The 20,239-nt window shown below is 40.3% G+C and overlaps 1 protein-coding gene across 1 annotated transcript in view; it reads left to right on the top strand.

Moving 5' to 3' along the window:
* Positions 1 to 20,239, top strand: part of snx29 (sorting nexin 29) — a 185,863-nt gene that overhangs the window by 145,134 nt on the left and 20,490 nt on the right. The window contains exon 19 of the mRNA XM_028568209.1: positions 6,482 to 6,622. Within this exon, the coding sequence (XP_028424010.1) occupies positions 6,482 to 6,622 (141 nt within the window). The remainder of the gene's footprint in view (positions 1 to 6,481; positions 6,623 to 20,239) is intronic.

Genomic DNA, 20,239 nt, shown 5'->3' with positions numbered 1-20,239 from the left:
CCGTTTAGTCTGTTTCCTTTAGATAACGGTGGAGATAACATCTCTCCAGTGAAGGCAAGAAAAAAGTTTGATGCACACCAGGAATGTCATCCAGAAATGTCAACAGTAAACAAACGGTGTAGACGTCTCCCCAGACTCAACACAGTGAGCACTTCTTTCTAGACTCCGTTTTATGAAATGATGTTCGGTACCATAGAGCAAGAAATCCATCTGCGAGAGGCAGAGGCCGCTTTCTGCTCCCACATTAGTCTCAATAGACAAAAGTGCACTGCGGTGACTGTAAAAGGCATGTGTAGTGTTACAGTACGACTAAGGAGCAGCACCTTTTCTTGACCTTCCATTTTGCTACAATACAACCTGAAGCTGAATGCAGGGACTTTGAATTTTGTGGCAAAAGTCTGCGTACCAAAGAAGTAAATTACAGCACTTCCCTACTAAAGAAAAAAAAAAATCTCTTTGCATCATAAATTGCTGATACTTCAGTAACCAAAAGGTGGATTTTTCTTCTTATATTGAGGTTATATTTTCATCAAACGCTTTATTATGGTTTTTTTTTTTTCTCATAAGCCATTTCAATGCCGACAATAGGACTGTGTCCATCACAGTCGAGCTTTCAACGACAAAACCCATCAACCCTTCTTCCGTGAGGTCCCAGTGAACCCTGATTAGACGCCCTATCCCTGTTTGAAGACGGCTTTTTTTTATTGGAGATATCAAAGGATGCAGCTCCTAATGTGTTTTCAGACCCCAGACACTATATGTGGCTAGAGAACATTTCGTACAATACATAAGGACATTTGCACCCGCTGCCGTCTGGTCTCTGCATGAATTTGTTTGCAGAGGTACCATACATACATTCATACCTCTTTACGTGCACGTAGCTAGTTATTTGTCATGCTTGTCAGGGCTTTATGTTCAGCAGGGTTTTTTCAGCCAACCGTATGGGATATTTAAAAGTACCAACCTTGTTTTCAGCATGGGAATACAGTACATCATGAAAATGTCTTGCCCTCAACTTACTTACTTACTTATCCTGCAGTAATTACACAGCGTTGCCTTCACCATGACATTGACGTGGCATGTTTTTACAGAGATGGAGCGATTAAGGCAAGTATGCAATCATTTTAGATGTGTGGAAAATTGAGCGCTCCAGTTTTTATTTTTATTTTGCACACTTCCGTATGACATTATGAAGGTGACTTAGATGTGCTTCTGCGGGTCGGACCCAAAGTGCTGAGATGACAAGTCTCTAGTCCATTAGCGGCCTTGTCTGCTCCCATCTCGTCAACCACTACTGTCATTTAACAGATTTGCTTGTACCTTTTGGTGCAGCTGCTGCTCTTCAACAGGTTTACAAGACCCCATTATTTACAACAAAAAGTGGCAACATAAATTACATATTATATTAAAGGTCCCGTGACATGGTACTCTTTGGAGGCTTTTATATAGACTGTAGTGGTCCCCTAATACTGTATCTGAAGTCTCAGCCTTGAAATTCAGCCGTGGTGCAGAATTACAGCCACTAGAGCCAGTCCCACAATAACCTTTCCTTAGGATGTGCCATTTCTGCGTCTGTAGCTATTGAGGATGGGGGGTGGGGGGGGGGGTGTGGCCTTGACCAACTGCCACTTTGCTTGTTTGAAAGCCATGATGTCTCTCTCTCATGGGTGGGCCAAATTCTCTGGGCGGGCAAAGCAGAGAAAGGGGAGGTAACCTTGCTCCTTATGACCTCATAAGGAGAAGATTCCAGATCGGCCCATCTGAGCTTTCATTTTCTCAAAGGCAGAGCAGGATACCCAGGGCTCGGTTTACACCTATCACCATTTCTAGCCACTGTGGGACCATAGGCAGGCTGGGGGAACTCATATTAATGTTAAAAAACCTCAAAGTGAAATTTTCATGCCATGAGACCTTTAAACAAATAAACCTTCTTCTGGTTTGTTTTTCCCCCCCAATGCTTTAGAGACAAAAGTCGCCAACCTATACACATTAAATTTAAACAACCACTCCATTTTGTCGTTCAGTATATCAGTACACCAAAACATTTCTGGATTTTGAACAGACACACATTTAAGATGGATGTTCTTTACACATCATAATAACAATACAGACAGTACAAAATAAAATGGGATTCATTCTCAACTTCTCCTAATTCACATAATTCGCACAACCCTTTATCTTCTTGGATGTTTCTAAATCTACCAACTTCAATGGCAAGGGGAAGGATTCCTGTTCATAACCAGCCACTAACAACCTCAGACTCCTCGATAAGTTTAAATAATAATAATAACTTAATAAAATAAATGTAAATACATGCATTTTATTCATATAGGGCTTTTTGCAACACTCAAAGACACTTAACAGAGTTTTTAAAAGGAAACACACATACTACAAAAAATGTTTATGTAATGTTTGATTTGAATATACGTTTATAATTTTCATTGTAGTAGTTTTCATTCAGGATATATCTATTTATACCACTTCTATACACAATCGTATTACCTTATTCTACTATTCTGTGATTATACTGTCGAAAAAGTAAGTGTTAATTGATAAAGACACAGAGAAGCAACCTTCTTTCTCACCTCCCACATACTCAGATGTCCATTTAAATGATGGTACATCTCTTTTAGATCATTCTATCCATCTACACTGTGAAGTGTCATTTTTCACATATCTTTTTATAACATTAGCAGTGTCTAGACGCGTCTGTCAGCGAGACATTTAGGACAGCTAATAACAAAGCCTCAGCTGTCAGTCTCCTCTTAATGGCTGTCCAAAAATGTCACATTTCTTCATGTTTGCCATGTAACCTAGACTGCACAGTAGCATGCATGCTGACAAAAGATCAAGAAAAAAAGAAGTCGCCTGCAAAAAAACAAAACAAAAATAAATGTCATTATCCACTTGTTCCAGTGGCCGTCACAATGTGTTTGAGGTTGACATAAACACACAATGTGGTAACAGTTCTTGTACTGAAGCTCCGACAGTTTGCTGTGTGCACCTCTGAAAAGGGCCTTACATGGCACTGAATGTGTTTAAAGAAGGGTGCCTTGGACCAAATAATGTCACAGACCCAAATGCTTCATGCATTTCATAATAATCATGATATGTAGAATAGTTACTTTTTTTATTAGCCACGGTAGCGCTGTGGATCTTTGGATGACGGTGTTGGTCTATCAGTAGGTGGTAGGAGGACTGAAATATCTTGACCACTGTGTGATGGATTGCTATGAAATTGTATATAGACATTAATGGTCCAGAGAGGATGAATCTTAAGGACTTCTCTGGAAGGACCTAAGGATCCTCTTAGGGTTGTGCAATATATCGATATTATATCGATATCGTGGTAAGAGACTAGATATCGTCTTAGATTTTGGATATCATAAATCGTTATATGGCAAGACTGTTGACTTTTCCTGGTTTTAAAGGCTGCATTACAGTAAAGTGATGTCTGAACTTGCCAGACTTGTTCTAGCTGTTCTATCACAGTATTTGCCTTTAACCACGTAGTCATTATATTCACACTTTTGATGACTATTTATCTGAAATCTAATTTGAAAAAATATATATTTTGTTAAAGCACGAATAGTCAACCCTACAATATTGACGCAATATCGACATCGAGGTATTTGTTCCAAACCATCGTGATGTCTGATTTTCTCCATGTCGCCCAGCTCTAGATCCTCTTGACTTTTTCCTGTAGCACCACTAGTGGGTCAGAGTTTGCACTTAGCCAGTGAATTATCTCAACCTGACCTAAATGGGTCAAAGTTCTGTACAGATGTGATACTTGTTTAAAGGCTTTCATAGCGTTGCACTCGTTAGTAGCTTGAGAGAGAAGTTCAAACCCTGCGTACTTTCTCACCTCCGTGGAGCAGCTCAGCAGTCGACTAGCAGATGAATTGGGCAGCGCTGTGGGAATGTGTAACTGTAAGTGCTAAAAAACTGCATGCCTGCTCGCTTGGTCAACTTATTCTGACTGTAAGTTAGCGTTTAAGAAATTAAAAGTTATGTTAAAGATGACAATCAATGTATAGTTGAGTATTTCTGCTCAGACTTTGGTGTTGACCATCATTTTGCTAGAAAAATACCTCTTAAAGGCGGCATCAAATCCATTCTTGTTTCTGGACTTTATGTGCGTAACTTTTTGACAGATGACAGAGCAGGAGGAAGAAAACATGCATTTCAACATTATGGCACAGATGTTCTTGGCTTTTTTGATTTGCCTGGGGGGGGGCTTTGTGTAGGTTCATTTGGTCGATTTTTAAATCAATTTCTGCTTTCTTGTCCCTCAGTAAAGTCTGTATTTTTTGGTGTTGGGCATTTTTAAAATTGAATTCTGAAAAGCCTTTCTGCTTCTCTTTTGTCTCTGTGTATTTCCTGTTTTCTACTGTGAAAATTGAACGCATCTCTTGCTCTTTTTCTTCCTCTCTTTCTGGTAATAGGCTCATCTCTCCTCCTCTCTCTGCTCCCTCTATCTTTCGCGAGTCTGAATAAAGCAGCTAATGGTGCATGGAAATGGTGGCACCACCGTCACGCCTATAAACAGACCTTTTTCTCTGTTATGTGTTGCAGTGTGTAAGTGAAAATACACATTTACAAGGCTGAGAGGAAGTCATTCTTTCACCCATCTCATTCATTCATTGTAAGGCCCGGTAAGAGCTTATAGTGACAAACATGTCAACTGCAAAAAAAAAAAGGCTATTAGAGAACAGTGTGCTATTGATTTTGTTTTCTTTTTCTTTATCTTTTAGAATATTTAAAAACTCATAGTTTGTTTCAGTTTAATTGAATCAGTCTTTTGCGATTTTAGTTTGTTGACAGATATTTTGCCAAAGCAATGGCGCAAAACAATGTTAGACCTTTTTTAATTCCTTTTTTTTGTTTTTTACTCAGTAACAAATGGGATTTCAAATGTATAAAAGTACAATACTTCAAACAAAACATACTTAAAAGTAAAATTACAGATTTAAAAAACTACTTTAAAAAGTAAAAGTACAAAAAAACTACTTACAATTACAGTAACGTCATTGTAAGTGGTTACTTTCCACCCCTGCTGCTGATGAATGCAATGATGATTAGGCCTGTCGCGATAGTCAATAAATCGAGTTATCGCACGATAAAAAAAAATGAGCTCGATAATTTTTCCGGCCGCGATAATTTCCATTTGCATGTTTGTTTGTTTGTTTTCCTCGTCTCTCTCTACCAGAGAGACTGGAGGAACACTCTCGGTTCCTGAGCGTAACGAGGAGTGAACCCTCTTGTCAGTCTTTGTGTGGGCGGGACTCCAGGCCGAGAAAAAACGCTAGTTGAGAGTTGGAGCAGGGTTTCCCGCAGCACTTTGCAGTTAAGGCGCCGTCAAAAAAAAAAGTATATGAGCGATATCCACCGTGTTACTCGGCGTCCCGTTTTCTTCCTTTCATTCCAAACCACGCAACTGACAAACTGCAGGTGGAGGGGGTGGAGACAGGCTCGGACATACACGCCGCTGGACTCGTCAGTCTCGCAAGCGGTTTCAGGAAAGTGGCTGCATGTGTCCGACAATGCACAGAACATTAACGGTACAAGCCTACAGCTGTCCACGGACTGTGTGTGTGTGTGTGTGTGTGTGTGTGTGTGTGTGTGTGTGTGTCTCGGCCCGCCTCCACGAAGCTCCGACCTGAAGAGGAGCAGAAGCCGCACCTTCGCCAAAATGAAGACTGAAAAACAGAACTATTTTGGTACATTTACTGGCCATGTGGCATATAGCCATACAGATAGATTTAATTTATTAATTATATATTATTTAAATTTAATATTTAGTGTTAAATAATTGTAAAATGTAGTACAGAGTCTGTAGTCTGAGAACTTACGTGTCACAAACTGTACATCAGCGTGAAAGACGACATACTAAAGGAGATCAAAGACATATTGTGGATATTTAAAATGTCTTCCAGTTCCAGTGTTAAATATTCTTTAGAAATAAAAGTATATTGATCTTTGAAAAGGTGTACCTGCATTATTATGCCATTATCATTATATTAGATGCAAATGGTCTCTCGATGACAATATTATCGTTTATCGCAATAATTTCTGAGACAATTTATCGTCCAGCAAAATTTGTTATCGTGACAGGCCTAATGATGATGATGATTGTGATGATGATGATTGTGACGACAATGATGATTGTGATGATGATTTTGATGATTGTGAGTATGATAATGATTGTGATGATCATGATTGTAATCAGGATGATGATCGTGATGAGTTTGTGATGATAATGATGATGATGATGATTGTGAGTATGATGATGATTGTGAGTATGATGATGATTGTGATGATGATAAAGATCATCATAATGATAATGATTGTGATGATGATGATGATGATTGTGATGATGATGATTATGAGGATTGTGATGATGATGACTGTGATGATGACTGTGATGAAGATGATAATTGTTATGATGATGATGATGATATGTCTTACCTGTCCTCAGGTCTACATCCGTATCCTGGACAACGAATGGAATGTGTACAGGCGTTACACCGAGTTCAGGGAGCTCCACAACCACCTCAGGACCCAGTTTCCACAGGTGGACACCTTCAACTTCCCGCCCAAGAAAGCCATAGGGAACAAGGTGAGCAACCTCATCAGTAGAGTGATGGTAGATGAAGAACAATGTTTCACCTCCTGCTGATACGTAATTATGGACAAAATATGCAAAAAAAAAATATTAGTTGAAACAGTTGGTCAGAGGTAGACACAAGCAGATTCATCACTTCTAGTAAATTGATGTTATTAGCAGATTTAAATAGCTGTAGCTAGCTAGCTAATGTTAGCTGCAGGAGTTGGTTGAAAAACATCTTTTCCGATTCGATCAGAAGCAGATTTATTAAGTTTTCCAGCTTACTTTAAAATGAGAGTCTTATAAAAGGGGTCTTAACGATGCACTCGATTGCTACATACATTATATTGTGCTAAAAGACCAGGAGCCTGAGAGTTAAGTTAAGAAAAATCTCTTTTTCATAATCATCTATTTATAGAAGATATGAATGCTGTACTGTTTTGAAAACATTAGATCTTCAGCTTTCAGAATCCATAAACCAACTGTGTGTTGACCAAACTATATCTTATTATTACAATTACGATTCTGATTGGCTAACGTGGGCTTGAGCTTCTCGTTACACTGCCACCTACAGGTTTGGCATGTTCATGACGGCATTGACGGCATATATATATATATATACACGGGTGCGTGTAAACCAACACTTTTCTGAAAACTGACAGCTGTGCACAATGTTATTTTTGAAAACGGAGAGGTTGAAATGTCAGTTTATGAAAATAGTCGGCCACGTGTAAACGTAGCATGGAGCTCTGTGCGTCGCAAAGGCAGCAGTGTTGGCGGCACGGCCCCAGGAACATTAAAGGAACACGCCGACTTATTGGGAATTTAGCTTATTCACCGTAACCCCCAGAGTTAGACAAGTCGATACATACCCTTCTCATCTCTGTGTGTGCTGTAAGGCTGTCTGACGGCTCCAGCGGCATCAGCCCATCAAAGAACATGCAGGTGAATGGTTCCAGTAATCCTACTGCTCCGAATAAGTGACAAAATAACGCCAATATGTTCCTATTTACATGTTGTGATTTGTAGAGTGACAGTGTGTACAAAAAACAATGTAACATGAGACACAGCCGTCTTCTAACCGTAAACAAACCGGGAACTATATTCTCAGGTGGAAGAATATAGTACTTGGGCGGAGTGATATGCTCGCAGCAAGCCTGTCTGAGAATATAGTTCCCGGTTTGTTTACTGTTAGAAGATGGCTGTGTCTCATGTTACGTTGTTTTTTGTACACGCCAGACTATACAAAATCACAACATGTAAATAGGAACATGTTGGCGTTATTTTGTCACTTTTGTCACAATTGGGAGCAGTAGGCTAGTTGGAACCAGTTACCTGCAGGATCTATGCTAGGCTAAGCTAATGCTGGAGCCGTCAGACAGCGTTGCAGCACGCACGGAGATGAGAAGGGTATGTATGGACTTGTCTTACTCTGGGGGTTACGGTGAATAAGCTAAATTCCCAATAAGTTGGCGTGTTCCTTTAATCTTATATTTTTTTTGCTTCACAAAATGTACGCAAATTTCCACGTGTAGGATATTCCTACAGGCATTCCTGTAATCTTATGTCGCAACATCTGCTGTATTAATAATTTAGGTATTGACGCCACCGTTTACAGAATGTTATCGTTCAGCAACGTGGATGCTCACATCGTTATAGTTCTGGTTACGGCCCTCAACTCAGCGACCTCAACTTAGCATGCCTGGGTGCCATGTAGCAGTGAAAATTTGTTCAATTTGTGTTTATCTGTTCTTTGCACCATCTGCTATTACCGGTCACACGTTGTGTAATTTGTTTTGTATGTCTGAAGGTGCCAATAAAAAAAAAAATTGATCAAAAAAAAAAAAAAAAAGTCATATAATGGCTCTGCCAGCACTTTATCACTCCTCCTCTTGCACACACACACACACACACACACACACACACACACACACACACACACACACACACACACACACACACACAACCTGACTCTTCATCTCAGTCAGCGCTCCAGGTCCCGTGGCTCACTTACCTGTCTACTTACTAGGAGCCCTCCCTCTCTCCTCCTCCTCCTCACCCCCCCCCTCCTCTCTCCTCCCTTTTTTTATCCTGTTCTCCTCTGTTCCCCTCCAACCTTTGGGAGATAATTTGGTTCTGACCCCGATTCTCTGGCTGCTTGGATTTGACGCTGTCGCAGCTAAAAAATGTGGCCTGACATCCCCACCTTCAAAGACGCTGTGCTTTCACGGCTAGAAACTGGACTGAACGCTGATGTGCAGGGGCTGCGAGTGTGTGTGTGTGTGTGTGTGTGTGTGTGTGTGTGTGTGTGTGTGTGTGTGTGTGTGTGTGTGTGTGTGTGTGTGTGTGTGTGTGTGTGTGTGTGTGTGTGTGTGTGTGTGTGTGTGTGTGTGTGTGTGTGTGTGTGACCGTGTAGGATCACGTGGAAGTGCCAGTGTCTATCAAAGGCCTAGGCAGTTTGTGTCACTGTGTCCCGGAAAGCTTTCTGAAAGCCCATTTACACTGCAGGTTTGTGTGAATTATTGGTTTTCCCCATCTCCAGGAAGTCGGCCATCACTCACAGAAAGCAGCCCTGGCTTTGCTGCTCACTGACAACATTTTAAAGCAGGAGCACCGCACACAGCTGACAAGACCAGCAAACACTGACGCCTTTGCCTTCCACTTACTGTTCAAGTCTAACAGGTTTATCTGAGTAATTTAACACCAAATATTTCATTTCCTGACCTTGCTGCAGTCATGTGGAGGTGTTCTTAGGTTGTAGTTAGTACACCGTGATGTCACTGTTGTGCGTATGGTTAGCGGTGCAGCAGACTTCAAACTTTTAACCAGAAGAGTTCAGTGAACAAATATTTTCAGGGTTTAATATCTATGTTACAGTGGCACTTCAATAATCACAATTATTTTACATGACTACTCAGTGACCTTTGGAAAGATGTTGCATTTGTGAAGACACCTTAAACTGTGAAATTTCCCTTAATACTTTTGCCGTGGAAGTTTTTGAATACCCCTTTCAAATAAATTATATAAAAAAATATATTCAAATGTTGGCTGATAAGGTTAGCCTTCGGAAGGGGTGAAGCTGCGCGTGTCATTCAGAACACAAGACAAAATCAGAGTTTACTTACAAAACGTAACGTGCGAAATAATAGTTTTTCTCCGTTGCATTATTTTCGTGATCACTAGGAGCTGAAATTGCGACCAAAAGTTTATTATTTTCATTTGAATTCAATCATTCTGAATAACAGGCAGAAATAATAGAGGCTATCAGACACCAGCATCTTCCTCTCTGTTGTCTTAGTTTCATTTCAGTTGCATTCCCTCAGTATTTTCTTCTTATAATACACAAAAAAATAGTTTTTCCGCCCCCCGGCTGTTCTCGATAAATCTTTATTTTTGTACCCAAATTACCTGTACCTCCGTTTGCCATAGTGTTTTTTTTGTGTCTTTTTATTTTGAGTGATTTTATTTTCATCAGCCTCTTGAGGTCTCTTCCTAGTCCACACATTTTTAGCTCTCTCTATTAACAGTTTTTGGTACTTTACAAATATACAATGCACAGTGATGATGTTCAAGTCAGGTTGCACTGTGGAGACCAGCTTTCCTGTTGATACATTTGTCTCCCAGTTTGATGCTAAAATCACCAATACAATCAACATGTAGATCAGGGGCGATTCTAGGATCAGACCATTAGAGGGGGGGGCTCAGCCCCTAATGAGAATGTGACACGGATACAGTGCCTTGTTAGTGTTAACGTCTATTTTTTTTTGTGTAGTTTGTTTCAGCTACATCTTGTTTGCACTATAGCATACGTGATGTTTGGTTTTTGTCTTTATTCGTCCCGTGTTGTTCAATTGTCTTCTAATGTATGAGAAGAAATTCGCCAAGTCCGATTACTTTTAAATCTAATGCCTATGGCCAAAACCTCCACTCCTTCTCCATCAGGATGTATGTGGTAGTTAGTTTCTTCCCTCCATGTTTAAGAATTTGGGGCACACCACGATGTCCTTGACAAAAAAATATGAGCCTCTGCCTCACTCATTCATCCAGATGTTTTTCCTGCACGTTTTACTTTAATTCCAGATGTTATTTAACCTGAAAATAGAGTTGTGAAAAAAATGTATATCACAAAAAAAAAATATGCTTGATTGAAAAAATTGGTGAATCAGAAGAGAGAAGCTGTAAAAACGGTTGATGGAAGTATATATTTTTTTTATTAGAAGGTTTATCATGAACATAGTATCAAATGCAGACATGATTGACCATGAGTTGCAGGCAGTTAGGCGAACAGCTTTGGCTGGTGTTTTCTTTCTGCTTTCTTATTTATACTGCCTGTAAAAAAAAAAAAAAAAACCCACATTTCTGCACAGATGTCTGGTCCACTCACAAACATATACTCAAATTGGGGGGGAATTCTCCCTAAGGCGATGCCGTAGTAACCATCTAAAGATCAACTTTTTGAAAATGAATTAAACATCATCCACGCATGCAACAGCTTTGCAACTTTCAACAAAGTATAGACTCAGTTGAGGAAAGTCTTTCATACACCACAAATAGTAATAGGACATCATGAAGACCTTCATGCTGTAAAACTAATCAAATGTAATCATTTCCTCAGATTACTAAATTGAGCTGCTATAGCAACAGACGTTTTGCCAACAAAAAACAGAACTCACGGCCTTAGGCCAGACTGAAATGGAATGAGGGAGCAGGTGGAGGGCTTTATAGCTCAAAGATTTGATAAGTACCAGATTGGTGTGTGTGTGTGTGTGTGTGTGTGTGTGTGTGTGTGTGTGTGTGTGTGTGTGTGCGCGTGTTTGTGTGCGTGCGTGTGTGTGTGCACCTAATATGTGTGCATGCAAAACATGAATTTATCTGTGAAAGCTGAAGCTGCACAACATAAAAGAACAGTTGTACTGTGTGTGAGTGTGAGAAAAGAGCTGTGTGTGCAGGGGGGATGTGTGTGTGAAAAACACTGCTGTTCTCGAAGCTGTGTGTTTGTGTACATGTTTTTATACCTCAGAAGTGAGTCTCTGCAGCACGGAGTGTGTATTTTGTATATTCAGGTGTGTGTGTGTGTGTGTGTGTGTGTTTGTATTCTTCGTGATCAGCAGGCCTGCCATGCTGAGTTTCCCTGTTCTTTCAATCCAATCAGTTTCTTTGGAGTGTTTGGACCTTCTTCTTCAGGTGAAGTGGGGAGCAATGCTGCTGTAGAGGAGAGAGAAGCGGCCCAAGAGAATTTACTCAAACACAAATGCTGAAATTTTAAATGGGCTTAAATGGAGCTAATATTACTGGTTTCAAATAGTACTTATAGTGTCGTTAAAGCAAACCGAAATCTAAATCATTTGTAACTTAGATAAAATGCCACTCGGTAAACCCTGGTGATCAGCTAAACGTTGTGATTGTTTTAGCGGTGTCCAGCCTTCAGCCTGTCTCCCATGGCAATGGCATTTTAATTTGTATAGCACCTTTTATTACATGTAAACCCAAAGTGCTTAACATTAAAAACAGCAAAAGCATTAGAACAAGGCATTAACAGAATTAAGAAAACACTATAGGCGTCAACATAACATGACAATATACAAAAAGAAACCAAAACATACAAGTGCGACCATACAGATTCACACACACACACACACACACACACACACACACACACACACACACACACACACACACACACACACACACAATACTGTCCTTCAGTCCAAATGTTGAGGTACTTGTACTTTACTTGAGTCTTTTCTTTTCATGCCACTTTCTACTTCTACTCCACTACATTTCGGAGAGAAATATTGTATTTTTGACTCCACTACATTCATCTGACAGCAATGCCAAAGCTCTCCGTCTCGCTGTGACTCATTCAATCCTACAGACGTATACACATACATATACACACATAGACATACAGATATATATACATATACAAACACACATACGTATACAAGGCAAAAGCTGTCCGTCTCGCTGTGACTCATACAACCCTACGCCGTGTGGCGCTGCGCAACACATCCGCTCTGCGATCACGCCCGATACGTTACGCGTGGAGTGTAGCCAAAACGTTACGCACTAAGATACTTCAAACTTGTAATACTTTCTGCTGAACAGCCTGCAGACAAAAAACTAATCTAAAGTTATAATAACTTCAAAATGATTTCTTGTAAATGCATATACGCAAGTTGAAATCGTCGTAAATTCGCAGGTTGAAATCGCTGTAAATTCTCAAGTCTGAAACACATTCACTCATCACAACCACTCCTGTGTGACGTACCTGAGGCGGGGATTGAACCCGCGTCTGCTGGTCGTTGGTTGGCGTCCTTCCCACTGAACCATCTCCGAGGATGATCAACACAAAGACGTTCATCAACCTGCAGAGGCACAAATAAATAAATACTGCAAATAAAAATATATATTTAAATAAAAATATAAATAAATAAAAATATATATCTAAATAAAAATATAAATAAGAATATAAATAAATAAAATATATTTATATATATATATATATGCAGTATATATAAATAAAAATATATAAATAAATATAAATAAAAATATAAATAAATACAATATATAAATACAATATAAATAAATAAAAAATATGGTAAAGTTTGCTTGACAATTGAATGGAAACATGGCTATTGTTTACATTCAACGGCTGTCACTTTAAAAAAAAAAATTACGTTTGAATGAATTCCGCAGTAATCCACCTCCAACTGTTGACCAGGAAAATAGCACGAAACCATTGGCGAGACTGTGTGAGTGCAAGATACCTACACAAATGTTGACCCACACTTTGCTCTATAGTGTTACTAGTGGTCAAAAACTACTCTGGGTACCATCAGGGATTTCACCTTTGCATACCTTTGTAATGCAGCTACTGTAGTATCTTTCAAAAATGCATACAAATTGCTTAATATATTATGATATTTGATGATAAGGGATTTATTTATGAATCTTGTTTGGCAGCTTCTCAAAACGTTTAGTTACGTAAGGACGATGACAAAACCTGTTGGTAAAAGGTGTTGCTGCTCTGTTGCAGCTTCGCTCCCAGCCCTTCTGTTTCTGTTTTTGTGTCCCTCCCTGTTCATGTGCATTTGTATATTTTTCTCATCTTTGTCTCCCTGTTTTTGTTAACAATCTCTCTTTAAGCCTCTTTCCCACTTTCATCCATTACAAAGTGACACTTTCCAAAGCTGAGTTTTGATACGCATACAGAAAACCCACACACACACACACACACACACACACACACACACACACACACACACTCAGGGCCTCTCACTATGATGTGCGGCTAATGATGGAGAAATGTTAATGTCAGGAGCGATGTGAGAGGGGGAGACCTTCAAAAGCCTTTTAAACAGCATCGTGAATGTCTGCTCTGCTGTGGTTCGTGTGGAGAGGATAAAACATACAAACTGTCAGTGGAGATCAGGTAGTATAGGAAATGTGTGCACACAAACAGCCCTTACTAACTGTATTACATGCACAGAAAACTGTCAGTTTCATCATCACATGCGCACACACACACACAAACACACACACGCTTCCAAAATGATTGACAGCTCCGAGGGAAACACAGCTGTAGTTGTCAAAGAGCATCTGCTATGGATTTAAGTCATTAGAAATCGTATGGAAAAATGTTGTACACATCACACATCACATGTAACAGGTACCCTACACACACACACACAGACACACACACAGACACAGACACACATACACACACACACACACACACACACACACACTTACACACTTAGATTACCTAAGCTAACACTTCAAGCTTCCATGCTGGTGCCCTGTGATTGGAATGTTTAGCTAATCTCCTGCCTTGGTTCAGGACGCGTCACACTCGTGCAACACAGGAAGGGAAGGTGAATCACAGAGGTGTTAACTCCTTCACTCTCTGCTCTCGGTTACATCTGACGAGACAGGAATTATTTTAACCAATACAAAATACATAATATGTGCCATTGTCTGCATTGCTTTTAGCAGTATTTTACGCAACGTTCTCAACGTTCTCAACCCTTCTAGTCCGAGCGGCAGTGACATTCGAAGCATGACTTGGGATATTCAAAAACTACTTGTTCCTGACTTTGGTCACTGACTTTTTACAAACCAACCAAGAGGAGTTAACATGAAGTTATGCGGACGGACGGGTAACTCGTTGATTGGACAGTTTCGGTGATTGTCATCCTGCATCATCAGGACCCACACAGGGAAATTAAATTCCGGTGACTTGACAGAAGTTTATGCGGCACTTTAATGCTTTTTTGTTTTGTTTTTTTGAATGCTAATTTATGTTCTTTTCTTTGGTGTCATAAAGAGCTAACAAAGAAATAAGTGTTTATGCATTATTAGTATAATTAGACTGCAAAACGTGTGTTTTTTTTTCTTTATGAATAAAGACTAACCGTTAGAGACAGGACGAGAAGGAGGCGTTTTGTACAGTACAGTAATGATTCGAGGCTTGTTACTGTGGGATTGTTGTAGCACACTTTATAATGGACTTAATGAGCTGAAAAAGTGCATGCAGTCAGATACAAGCACAGCAGTTTTAACAGCTTTTGACCCATCAGGGAAAATACCCACGCATAGGTATTACCATGTTTACCAAATGATAAATAGCTTATATACATTGCCTTATACAGATCAATTATAAGATCCCTTCCTGGACAGATTTCATGATCAGCATTTATTAGTACTGGTCAAACAAACCGCACCGGAGTCCGAGACCCACCTTTGTGCTCTCGGTTCACTTGTTTGGTCTGCACCAGGGTGTGATTGACAGCTTTCACATCAGCCCAGATGAAAAATACAAACCGGGTAAATGGACCAGAGTTTTAACCGAATCAAACAGGTTAGGTGGGAACGTGCCCTAAATAACTACCACAAACTAACTCATCTGTCGGATGGATCCCATGAACAACCCAAACATCTCTGCCTGCACTGTCAGTGTAATTGGGTTCAGGTGTTTACTTGATACCACTTTTCATTTTATTAAAGGTCCCATGGCATGAAAATTTCACTTTGTGAGGTTTTTTAACATTAATGTGAGTTCCCCCCCCAGCCTGTCTATGGTCCCCCACTAGCTAGAAATGGCGATAGGTGTAAACCGAGCCCTGGGTATCCTGCTCTGCCTTTGAGAAAATGAAAGCTCAGATGGACCAATCAGGAATTTTCTCCTTATGAGGTCATAAGGAGCAAGGTTACCTCTCCTTTCTCTGCTTTGCCCGCCCAGAGAATTTGGCCCACCCATGAGAGAGAGAGACATCATGGCTTTCAAACAAGCAAAGTGGCAATTGGTACAGTTGGGAGAAATTACAGTCATTTGTATTGAGGATTAATGCAGGATAAATGGAGCCAAATGGCATATGTGTTGACATTTAGAATAAGACCTCACTCAGAATACCCTGGCCCAGTGAAATACTCATTAGATTTAGGTTGAAACGTTCAGCACCATTTATTTTTTTTATAATTTAACTCTTTCTATACACTCACCCTTTTGACTTTTAGGTATCTGTAAATCATCTATCCATAGATTACAGATCATGTATGTATGTGTACATGCAGAACCCTTTTCGGACTGTGGTGCTTGTAAACCGGACACCTTTAGTTATCACTATATAGGTAGAAATCATGTAAATACTGAGCGAATCATCATTTGGATCCATTTCATTTAGAAGTTGGCTCATTTCACACTAGCCAGTGGCCGAGTTGACCCAGACAGTGGTAGCGGTGGCCCCGTGAGGCCTCGCCATCCAGACTTTGCCTCTTTGACTCATTTGTGTATCTGTTTATCTCAGTCCTGCTAATGTGACTCTCCCTCTCTGTGTCTCCAAGCGCTTTAGGCGAGACTGTCCAGCTGTGTGACCTAACAATACAGATGATGTTACACACACACGCACACACATGTGCACACACACACACACACACACACACACACACACACACACACACACACACACACACACAGCTATACACACAGCCTGTGACAGCTCTTAATCATCTGATTTGTCAGGGGCCTGGCCAGGCATACAGGCTAAATGTTCCCAAGCCGCGCCTGTCAAATCCCTTCTGATGCCAACGCTGAGACAGAGAGGGGGCAGAATGATTACATCAAAGACACGTTGTTGTCACACCCCAGAGTCCAGCTGTCAGCTTTTCTCGCTGGCCGCACCTCATCTAGATTTTTATGACTTATGTCTAAAGGCATTTGCTATTCCTTTTTTGTTTTTTTTGTTCTCATCCACTCAATATCAGTTTCTCTCATTTGCCCACTTGTATAACTGTCTCCCCTCCTGCTCACGCAAGTCACTCATCTGCCTTAGGCTTCGATACAAATTGCTTCATTTTTGGCTTTTATCTCTCTCCCTTTTTTCTTTTCTTTCAAGGTCGCAAATGGAGACGACGTGGTTTTCTTTTCCTAGGAGCCACAGATTAAAAAAGAGACACAATGGAAAAGAATCTTTTAGGCACTTTCTTCAGTACGGTAGAAAGCACTCTCAATCAGCACGTCCGTGTTTAGTGAGCAGGCATATGAGACTGTGTAGAAAATATACTTTCATTTTCTGAAGTTCTGACGTCAACAATTGCAGACTAAAAAGATATGTCGGGGATTTTTGCATATCATCTGCCTGTGGAGGGAGAGCTTTGTTTGTGTTTAGCTCTCAGTACTTGCTTTGTCTCTGTAATTGAGAGTTCTGTTTCACTCCGAGGTACCTGTCTGTACTGATCGCTTCCAGCTTCATCAGAGCCGTGTTCACTTACTGTCGATGCAAACCTAATGTTTCCTGCTGCTGCTTCACATTAAAATGGATTAAAATCGTTCCGCTAGCACACCAGCAAGTGGCTTCAATTGTGAAGCAGCTATAGAAAATATATGTATATCACTAATCCAGCTGAGCTTTTTTTTGGCGATGATATGGACATATTTGGTGCTTATTGGTCAGTGGGTCAGTTTAAAATACTCCTAGGAGGAACAGTATAAACAGGAACAGCCACAGTGAACTATTAAAAAGTGAACTATTTTTGTTTTGCTTTGCTGTGCAGCAAAAAAAAACATTTGCAATGTGCCAGCATGGCTTGGGAGGTCTCGGTTGCTCAGCTTTAGCATCCCCACCTGTATTAAGAAATGGCCAAAGTAGACTGGACTAGTGTCAATGAATCTGATCACGTCATCAATTTCACTGTTATCTTTAGACTCTGATTTAGCTTTCAGTCCCTGTTAATCCAACACTTTCTGAAGTGAGTATTTTTCAAAGCAGAAGTTCCACAGTTGGTGAAAGTTGCTTATCTGCCCTCTATCTGCCAGAGAGTTTGATGAGAAAAACTATACCACTCTCATATCTGTCAGTTAAATCTAAGGCTATTCAGACAGCATCCTGTTAGGTTAGCTTATAACAAAGGGCAAAACAGCTACACCTACAACTCACTAATTTACACGTTTTATTTAGTTTGATTAATCCATACAAAAAGTGTAACATTTTTTGAAGGATGGAGAGTAGTGTGCCAGAGTGATCTGGCCTGGACATCACCAGACCAAATCGCAAATGCAACAAGTTAGCCTGGAACCTCTCAGTTAATTTTTCGATTTCGTTTCAACGGCCGTAGACCGTCCGTGGATGCAATTGGATAGATCTTCAAACAATCAGAGAAACGGAACATCATGTGCAGAGTGCTGAGCGACAGACAAATCTAAACAGCATGCAGATATGAGCTGTGATGGTGAAGCATTAATATGTGTTGCCATTCTTGCAAGAAACATGATCATTATAGCGATATCCAGTAATTTGTACAATTGACTAAGCCACACATCCAACGGATGGGACGCAGCGCTCCACAATACACAATATAAACAAAATATTGCAAATATTGCAACCCCTTTCAATATAATATTGCGCAACGTGATATTGCGATAACGATATTGAGTCGATATATCATGCACCCCTAACGAGGGTGCACAACCCAATGCGCGAAAACTTGTCAGTCATCGTATCAAACACAGCCCTACATGAAATAAAGAGTTGTGATTGGCCCGGCCAGGGCCCGGGAAACCTGTCTGAACGGGACCAGACGATCTGCCAGAGCAAATATAACATGAGCTTGCAGATTCATGTGGTTCCCAGTCGGGATGTCACGAGAACCGGTACTTTGGTACCAACTCAGTACCAAAATTCTGAAAACGTGCCGGTACTCATTTTTCCACAGTACCTTCCGGACCTGACGGGGGCAGTATATACGCCTAACATTAAAAATGTTCAAGACTGCCGCTAAATACTGAAGAACACTGACCAGCACGGAAAAACAGTGAATAGCCCCTCATCTCCCTGTACGGCTTGACCGCATTCAGCTTCTGACTTTACCGTACATCTACGGCGACGGCTTTCACGACTTTTTTTTTTTTTTTTTTTTTTTTTTTTACAACCTTTATTTATCCAGGTAAACTGTTTGAGAACAACTTCTCATTTACAAACATGACCTGGCCAAGAAGCTACAGAAATAAATGTTAACATACTCCACAACTATACATATACATGTCATACACATAACACACAGAACAAGCAATTAAAAAATAAAAAATAGACAGCAAAGAAAAAAAATTAAATACTTAAGTATATGTGTATAAATATGATTCATGTTTATCAACAGGAACAGGAATCGACTATATTGTTTTGTAGGTTAAGCTTAAAGGTGGAAATTGTGATTAGAGACGTAAGTTTCAGAATATTTTGTAGTGTGTTCCAATCATGTATTGCTGCAAAACGGAAAGCATTGCGTCCAAAGGTAGTAGAAGTAGGGGGGGTACTAAACTTAATAAAATTACTTCACCTGGAACTCCCAAACCGCAAGTGAGTCTATTTCTCTCTGCCGTTGTCTATCACAACCTAACATGTGCTCTGATAGCGCATGTTGTAACGGACCTCTATAACATCAGTTAACTTTAACCAGACCGGTTCTTTGTGAAAAACAACGGCAGAGAGAGACAGACGTAACTGAACATGCTCGCTGTCTGGGAGTTCCGGGTGAACTCATGAAAGACGGTACGGTACGCTGGCTGCGTGGTGATGCCAGGCTTCAAAGCAACGGGCTGTGGGGGTCCAGAAGACTGACTTTTTCGTTTTTGTAAATCACGCTCTCCTTGCCCCCTCCACTCCACACCATAACAGAAAGTTGAAACTAAAAGAAAACACTGAAAGAAGAGTGACGTGACGCTACAGGTACAGAATACTAGATTTTTGGTATGGTGACATCCCTAGTTTCAAGGCTAGAAATGATCATCACTATCAACCAATCCTATGCTCAACTCATTAACATTAATATATTGAAATCTACACAGAGTTAAACAGGATGACATTTACACAAGGGGAGTAGAGGCAAGATGAAAACAATGATTCAAATCATTAATTGATGCTTAGATACCAGATATTGTTGATACCATTGTTTCAATGGAATTTACAACAATGGCAGTGGGACATTATGGCTTTTGATGATTGTAATTACGGTAACATTTCATACAAGTCCTGAAAGGTAATCATAGCAGAAAGAAACGGCACTCCCACAGCGACCATTTGCCCTCGGCAGCCGCCCCATCTGCTCATACAAAGAGAGGAGTGCCAAGGCTGC

Source organism: Perca flavescens, chromosome 21, assembly GCF_004354835.1.
Source record: "Perca flavescens isolate YP-PL-M2 chromosome 21, PFLA_1.0, whole genome shotgun sequence".
NCBI classification, from domain to species: Eukaryota; Metazoa; Chordata; class Actinopteri; order Perciformes; family Percidae; genus Perca; species Perca flavescens.
The sequence above is the reverse complement of the archived record's forward strand: the minus strand, read 5'-3'. Positions and strand labels throughout refer to the sequence as shown.